Genomic DNA, 9,040 nt, shown 5'->3' with positions numbered 1-9,040 from the left:
GGCTATCTAGGACTCAGAGTCAAAGGCGCACAAAAGCAAAGCGTTTATGAAAGATCCTGAGTCCCAAATTGGGTAAAGAAAAAAGAAAAACGCTTAAGGGGAAAGACGTATCAGAAAAGCCTGGAACAAAGAATGGAAACAAGTTTCAATTGAGAAAATCATTCAGGCAACAAAATCCCCAGCTCATTGAGTCATTCGCACGGCCGGAAACCGAAATAGCAACAACACAATCAATTTGAAAGAAATCTGAGTTGTACTAAGAGTACACGCCATGAAGACACTCCTCCAGAAGAACACTTTCAAAAATATCTTCTAGTTTGTCAGAAAGAGGTGCCAGCTCTTGTTATTTCTAATTTTCAAGCTTGAAAAAAAGGAAAGGACAAGCGGCTGACTCTTTCATGGCGAACAGCGCATCGCTTACAGCACTAAGGAGCAGATACAGAAATGGTTAGAAATTAGATTCAGTTTTTAGAAATAAATTTGTTTTAGTAAAAGGGCGGTCATTTGAAGCCGTTCCCTAAATTTGTGTAATTAAAATTAGCCGGTTAGTAGTATTTAACCCTTCTCGTTGCATTGGAGAAGGGTCCGGAAATTTGTCAAAAAACTTGTCCTCAGAACATGCACTTCTGCACCCTCGGAGGGGGTTTTTGATGAATGGACAGATCAAGATTTATTTATGTTTGCATTTTAATACCTGCTACTGAGGTTGCACTTCTGTACTCTTAGTAGGCATTAGAAGTAAGTAGAAATAGATCATTATTGCTTCAGGTCTGTGAGTATAAAGTCAGTCATAAATGGTACTTTTATCTCTTGACGAGTTTCTACTTGCATTCTTAGAGTAATATACAGTTGATGTTGTTTATATGTTAACGTATGAATGAGTAGACTACCATTTGGCACTTTTGTACGGTGGAGTCATTGATTTATGCTTAATACATGAATAACTGATTATGCGATATGCTGTTCACAACCGTTTTGTTTAACTTTTTATGCAGGATGGTTCATCTTAATTGATTTTATATTCTCATAATAGCTGAATAATCTTCATTACCAGTTATTGTGTGAAATCTTTCTAGATCGAATAATGGAAAAAGTTCTATCCCGGGTTAGCGTAGATTAGATGTGTTGTTCTTGATAGATTAAAGTAGTATAAAGTTTAGTCTCAGAGTTTAGAACTAGATTAGCTTAGAAATAATTCCATATTTTCATTATCTAAATCTTACACACACACACATCACCGAACTCTATACACACACACCCCCATAGAATGGGAAGCTGGTCCCTTTATCCCCAGTCGGACCCGCTACACCAAACGGGCACGGAGCCGCCAACCAGGTTCCCGACCGGGTGGGTATCCCCCTTGTTGTTGACCCGATTTCAGGGCCCTCAACAGGTTGCCGTCTGTCCATCCTTCTATTGTTCTGTTGTAATGAGCCATCTTGCCCCTAGGCGGGGTGACGACATCTGGACCAATTCTATTTCGCATTCCCTTTTTCTAGTACATCCCTTGCTAGCGATGTCACAGCCTGCGGGATACCCGCAGCTGTCAATACCGAACTCCTTAGAGAGTCTTGCCCCTGCTTCGGCCAGATTACTACCTTCGAGTGCATGCCGGGTGCAGAGATGATGAACAACTCCATTTGTATTTTGAAAGTGTAGGTTTCCCAGCGGATTCCCCATGGTGATTTATAAGCCATGCAAACTTCAAATGCCTGGATTGCCACTTGTTCTAGCTCGTGTAACCTTCTTGTGTGAAATTTGTGGTCGATCATTTCATATTTGGCTCGTACTGTGGCTCTTAATTGCCCGCCGCCCACTCCCTTTTGCCATAATGCAGCCATCTTGTCATGAACAGTGGTATTAACGGTCATCATTCCTTGGAGCGGTGCACCCGTGTGGCTCTATTCACGAAACCACGCTCCTGATTGTTGGCTAACTGTACACATGCCCTGATACTGACACATCTTTTCCCCAGACTGCTTTATCATCCCTCGCTCTCTTTCAACTGGTCGAAGCAGTGAGACTCTTTGTGGAATGGTTAGTCAGGCAGTCAACCTGCTTGTATAGAGCTTCAGGCGACTACCATTCGCTCTTCCTAGGAAGGGGTCTCTATTGAGCTTAGCCAGTTGAACTGCACCCCCATCAGTTACTTCTTTAATGACATAAGGCCCCAGCCAATGCATATAGAGTTTACCTAGGAATTTTTCGAACTTACTCTCATATAATAATACGAGGTCATCCTTCTTGAATGTGTGCACCTTGATATGGCAATCATACCATGCTTTCTCGCATTGTTTTTGTACCTGCTGATGAAATCCCACCAGAAATCGTTCTTCATCCAGTTCATCGAGTTGTGCGAGCCTTTCTTCCAATGCCCCACAATCTGCCATTCCTATAGCTGCTGCAATCTATAGGCTGGGCACGATATATTCCATAAGCATCACAGTCTCCTTACCATAGACTAGTCAAAACGGTGTCTAGCTTGTCAACCTTTTTCACGTGGTTCAGTATGCCCATAGCACAGCAAGGATGCACAAGTCCCAATCGTTCCATCGCACATTTCAAATCTTAGTTAGTGTAGCTTCCAAAATTTTGTTGAATGCCTCAATGCTCCCATTTTCTTGTAGATGGTATGGCGTGCTCTGTTGGTGATATATTTGGAATTCCTCAGTGAGCGCGCTAATGGTTTCGTTCAAAAAATGCATTCCTCGATCACTCATGAGAATCTTAGGACACCCAAACTTGGTCAACACATTCTCGAACAAGAACTTTGCTGCTGTCACAGCTGTGAAATCCTTAACTAGTTTTGCTTCTACCCATCGGGTCAAGTATTCGGTCGCAGTGATGATATAGCGCGTGCTCGTCTTCCCTCGTATTTCAATAGGTCTAACGAAGTTGATCACCCATTTCTAAAATGGTTGTAGTGTTACCTGTGGCTGAAATGGCATTTCATCCCTTCACGATGGCTTGAGTACTTGTTGACATACATCGCAAGCTCGGCAGTATGCTTTTGAATCTTGATGTAGGGTGGGCCACCATAATCCAGTGCGAAGAACTTTCTGGGCTATGGTGCGGCCCGCATAATGTCTGCTAGCAACCCCACCATGTGCTTCGGCAAGGATCTGTTCTCGTTCAAACTTGGGTACATATCTACGTAATATCTCATCATGGCCCATCTTGTAGAGATGGCCGGCAATCACAGAGAAATCTATTGTTTGTGTCACCAATTCCTTCTTTTGTTGCATAGAATACCCCTGCGGCGTAGTGCCAGTAGTCAAAAAATAGATTATATCTTCAAAGTGGCCATCCGCAATGCACATTGCATACAACTGGGCATCTGAGATTCCTTCTTCTAGATTCATGGGTTCCTCGCCCGTCTCAATCTAGGATAAGTGGTCTGGACCTGCATTCAAACGTCCTGGCTTTACAACAACCTCAAAATCATATTCCTTAAACAAATACCCGCCTTAGTATACATCTTAAAATGTCCTCCAAGCAAATAGTGATGATACTTTTGGAGTGCGTACACCATGGCCAATCCCTCTCACTCAGTAGTAGAGTAATTTTTCTCAGCTTTTGACAACCTTTGACTTGCAAACGCAATCGGGTGGTCAACTGCCTCCGTGCCTTCCTGAGTAAGTACTGCTCCTAATGCGATACACGACACGTCGACATGCACGTGGAACTCCACGTCCCATTTTGTGAAGATCAAGATAGGGGCAGATGCCATTTTTTCCTTCAGCAATTCCAGTATTTTGTTACATTCCTTGTTCCAGCAATACGTTGCATCCTCTTTTAACAATTGTTCCATTGGAGCCGGGATCTGGGCGTAACCTTTTATGAACTTCCGATAGTACCCCATGTGTCCCAGCGTAGCACGGAGCTGTTTGACACTGCGCGATGCTTGCAGACCTAATATGACAGTGATCTTTGCTGGATCCACCATCAGGCCTTGCCTACAAACTACGTGACCCAGCAAGTTCTCGAAAGGAACAAGGAACGTACACTTCTTTAGATTGAGCGCAATCTGGTGTTGACGATAGGTATCCAGCATTAATTGTAAACTCTCAATAAGTTTCTTAACCAAGCCAAAGACGGTCCAATCATCAAGATAGACTTCCAAGAATTTATGTATAAATTCCTTGATTGTAGCTACCACAATGCAGGAAAATATTGTTGGCGCATTCTTCAGCCCAAATGGCATCACTGTATACTGAAAGCAACCCCATTCTGTAGCAAATGTTGTCTTGCTTCGATCCTCCGGTGCGATCTTGATCTGATGGTATCCAGAGAACCCATCCGTAAAGGAATATGCTTCCTACCCGCCCACATTTTCTAATATTTCATCGGTAAAAGGTGTGGAAAATGGATCATTAACACAAGCATCATTGAGTTCCTGTAGATCCATGCAAATGTAGATCTCACCCTTCTATTTCTTCTCCTGTACCACCATCAGACTTACCCAATCGGACTCCTTGACTGGTTCAATGATCTCGGTTGCCAGCATCTTTTCCAGCTCTTCTCGTACTTTTGCTTTGTATTTTGGATTCAATCAGTAAGGTTGTTGCTTTACTGGCTTCGCGTCAGGCTTCAAGGTTATCTTCATCATTCCTAGTTTACCCTGAATCCCTTTCAACTCTGTAATCTTGGTAGGGAAGGTCACAATACTCCCTGAGTAGCTCAATGACCTTTTCCATGGTAGCATCATCCCAATAATCCCCAAGCGTATCATACTTCAATTCTTCCTCTATTTCGATATTCACTTGCTTCCTTTTTAATGGCGCTATGACATCTGGATCTTCTATTTCAGGGCCGCACACTTATCAACTTCCTTCGGATTCTAGTATATTGATGTCGCACGGATCATCCTCGTCCCCTTCTGTTTTTACATTGTAACATTCTAAGGCCCGGCTCAGCTGTCGCGACCAGTCTGGTTGCACAACTTCTTCCAGTTAAAGCGACAATGTGAAAATTGCAATCTTTACTAGCTTTAATGTGTCATCCACTGTATCCATCCATTGATCCTCAAAAAGAAATGTTGACAAAAACCTTTTGCATAAGATATCCCACTCACATGTGCCACGTCGAAGCTCTGTTTCAGTATACCAATTCCTTGGGATGACATCTAAGGTATTATAAAATAGATGAACCCATTCTGGTTGTGGCTCTTCGCCATAGGCTTTGGTCCATTTGCTCAGATGTATGTGCGGATTTTCTCGTCCATCATATTTCTCCTTTAGTTGGAGTGTTGGCTTCCCAAATCATATCTGCATCATGTGCTTACATCTTCGCCAATCTGCTAAAGTTCCTTCATGGGTACCCCACCATCACGTCAGTGTCACACGGAAGGCCCATTTGAGCGCATCAAATCGCTAGTATTCTAGTATTGCGCTCTCAAACTTCTCCAGGAATACATTTACTACTATGAGCCCGTCATACACCGGCAGCTCACGGTCCTGAGCTTTAACGCAGTACATGGATTTTGTCAGCATACTGCAGCTCACAATAGTTGCCCCATTCATTCTGTTCTGCCATTACTCGTCTTCTTCCTTCAAATCATCAGTGTATGGTTCCGCGTAACCCTATGAAATTCTCCGTTCCTCCATTACCTTACCCTTTATTGGCCTTTGTGCAGCAATTTGGTAGATGCAATCCAAGGCTTCGTCCTACTCGTCGTCGCGCACAGGTTCAAAGTAGCGGGGTCCCTTGGTTGGATCTAGTAGAACAACTATGTGGCACAATGTTTTCTCAAATATCATATTCCTGTACTTGAAATCAATAATCCCATTCATGTTGATGGCCCAATCTATTCCAAATAATGCGGGGTACAAGATTTTCTTGTCCACTATCTCAATAACTTCAAAATCCGTTCTGGTGCTTACACCATCCAGGTCTATGGTGATTCCTTGCAGCCTAACCAGGGGCAAGATCTTTTGCTGATTTGCCATCCATAATTGGATTGGAGACCATTGGATTGGGGGTTCGCTGATATGCTCCCACGTCTACTTGGGTAAGACATTTGCATCTAAACTGAGATCCAGAATGACCTGATCCATCTCGTAGTCACCAATCTGCACTGTTAACCACATTTCTTGTCCGGTCCACAATGTATGGCTCCCCATTCATTAGACTATGCGAGGTTCTCCCCATCCTGCATATTTGTTAATTGCCTCCTGCAATCCTTTCACTGCCCTATTATCGTGAGGTAACTTCATGCAAGTTTCTATGAAAGTTGATAACATTGAGGGACCTTTATATGGCTCAACCTAATCTCCTTTTAAGATTGCACCGCTCCTTAGTACCATATTTACCTTAGGTTATTCATCGCGTGGTTTAGCCCTTATCATCTGGACATTCTGTGTCATAGGAGGTGTTGTCCTTTTTTCACAAATCTATGCTAGAAACATAGGACAATCTAGCATTTCATGGTCGAATTGTTCACAATAGGGACATGATACTCGAGTTGGATTTGTGAAATTCTGCGCGTAGTGTCCTGGTCCTCCACAATTGTAACAAATTAGTTGTCCTCGACCCCTTCCTGGTCCCATTCCGTCCCATCCTCAACCCCGTCCTTGGAATCCATTGCGCACAAATGTTGCAACTAGATTTTGACCTCATCCTGTAGTTTGTATTCGGTAGGCAAATGCCTAATCCACCAACATTCGACAATATATATCCTCACGACCCACTGATCTACAAAAGTTGCAAAAGAGCTGCTGGGGGGTCTAATTGTATTTCAGCAATAGATGGCAATTATCTGTGTTGTGTTTTCCTCCTACTTGACAGATTGCGTACCAAAGTGGGGCGATCACGCTCGGCCCTGCCTGTGCCTCTGGTCGCAAAGGTGTTGGTCCCCCCATGACCACCAAGTTTACTACGACTGGACAATGGTCTTTATCATGTCCCTGGCCCCTACACTTGATGCACCAAACTTCTTCTCAAACTTCCGGCGGCTGGTCTTGTTTTGAATTTTGTATTTCCAAACACAAATTTTGGACCTATGCTTGGATTTGTTGAACGCCCAACCCTGGGTTCTGTACCGGGGTTTCTTGCAGCCACATTGCTGCCTCCAATGGTTCTGCTTGGGTTGAGATGTTCTACTATGACAAAGTTGATTTCAAATATGGTGTTAGTGATGCGATGAACCAAGCACAGTGCTGTGCATTTTTCAAGGTCATGTTAGCTTCACAAATAGTGCTTTTTAACCTCTGGTCTAGATCCCATGGGGTCTCACCAGGCACCATCACGATTTCTTTGAATCCTACGATCGACTGTGATTCTGATTTTGGCCAACTAAACTCCTCTTTTAACTCCGTGTAGATGTCTGTTATCCCTGCCATTGGGTTGATGCATGAATACTTCATATACCATGTTAGTGCTCGGTCCTGTGCTGACTAAGACAACTTTCTTGATATCATCATTCGTGATCTATTGCATGTTCCATACTGAATTCAATACAAACCAAAACTTTTCTGGATCTTCACTTCCTTCTCCCTTGAACATTGGTAACTGGATGGCGCTCACCATTACTATCGTCCTGATCCTTCGTTGCTCTTTCCTCTAACATCCCTGCCTTTCACACTAGACACCCCTTAGGCAGATCCTGTTCCAGGCAATGGAACCATTTGTTGGCTTATAGGGGCTTGACCCAAGTTCGGAAGAATTATTTAGCCAAACAAATCCCGTAGCTATCGGCCCTTTCGGCAACAGCCCGCAAAGCGCGGACTGAGGTCTCACCCAAGGTAGCAAGGGAGGGTGTTGGAACTAGGTTTCCACACCCTGGGGATGTCTTGGATGTGGTTTGGGGCTCGCGTTCTATTCTGTAGCCTCGCACTAGGCTAGATCCACGCAAATCAAAATACCCTTATCACGTTTATTACAGATTAAATCATTGATTACTAGTTTGATATAGTTAAAACGGTCTTTAAGCAAACATTTATTATCTTTGGTTACTTCGCACATTAAGATTAATCTAGTTCACATGTATTCAACCGTAGAAAATGTAGAAATCATAACATTTCATTGATCATAAATGAGTAAAGTTGCAACCAACATAGAATTTAGAAGAAACTTATCTTTATTATCAATCTTCAACAATACATCTAGATCCACCCTGTGCACTCAGCTGCAGGGGCCTGCGCACATAGTTGTAGACTTTCCAAGCCTCTGTGCACATAGCTGCAGAGCCTCTACCTTCTACCCTACTCCCTCAGCTCAGACTTACAAACACTTACAAGTTATTTCCTTTTAGAACCCATTACATTCCATCTTCCAAAAGAACTACTTTCCCTCATAGAGCCCCACTCTATTTATACTTTCCCTTGGCCCGCGATCCCTCCACGGGCTAACTATATTACTATTTCTTTACATTATTTTTGGGTAGACTACCCTTTGAACCATGCTACTATCATTCACGCTCTACACTTTCCGCGAAGCCTTGTACCCTAATATTACCCAAAATTCCAGGCTTCGCACCCCATACTCGTTTTGTGAGGTTTGCACTACCCAACAAGAGGACAAGTCAGTGGTAGGTTCTAGGTGGATCTACAAGGTGAAGCAAGAAACAGATGGAAACATTGAGAAACACAAGGCTAGATTTGTGACCAAGGGGTTCTCTCAGGTGGAGGGAATTGACTATGAGGAGACATTTACTCCAGTTGCAAGGTACTCTTCAATTAGCTCTTGTAGTGCAGAAGGAATGGAAGATACATCAAATGGATGTGAAGGAAACATTCCTCAATTGATCCAGGGGGGCATTGGTGGCAACCTACCTATTCCACCTAGACTCCCCCATTCAGTTTCATTTGTTTCCTCGTTCATTTCAGCATTTACTATTTTTAGTAGTTTTTCGGGTCGTGAACTTCCAGAGAAATTTTGACCCCCTAAACGGAATTGTTTTTGGGTCCATAGGCATGGGCTTGTGACGAAACCTATAGTACTCAGCGAGAAATTTCCAACAAGGTATCGTACACACCAAAAGGAGATAATATGACCAAGTTACAACCCCAAGAAGTTGGCTACCCAACTAACCCCAACGGGG

General features: G+C 43.3%; 1 protein-coding gene across 1 annotated transcript; it reads right to left on the bottom strand.

Moving 5' to 3' along the window:
• Positions 1 to 2,042: 2,042 nt before the first annotated feature.
• Positions 2,043 to 2,390, bottom strand: LOC149155969 (uncharacterized). Its single transcript, XM_089444592.1, has one exon. The coding sequence runs from the start codon at positions 2,388 to 2,390 to the stop codon at positions 2,043 to 2,045; it is 348 nt and encodes a 115-aa protein (XP_089300718.1).
• Positions 2,391 to 9,040: the final 6,650 nt, after the last annotated feature.

Source organism: Pinus tabuliformis, chromosome 9, assembly GCF_031772625.1.
Source record: "Pinus tabuliformis cultivar Carrire ecotype Pingquan chromosome 9, CPIR1, whole genome shotgun sequence".
Taxonomy (NCBI): Eukaryota; Viridiplantae; Streptophyta; class Pinopsida; order Pinales; family Pinaceae; genus Pinus; species Pinus tabuliformis.
The sequence above is the reverse complement of the archived record's forward strand: the minus strand, read 5'-3'. Positions and strand labels throughout refer to the sequence as shown.

Bases quoted from the DNA above. Each gene is read 5' to 3' on its own strand.
- LOC149155969 (XM_089444592.1), bottom strand. From the start codon at position 2,390: ATGGCAGATTGTGGGGCATTGGAAGAAAGGCTCGCACAACTCGATGAA.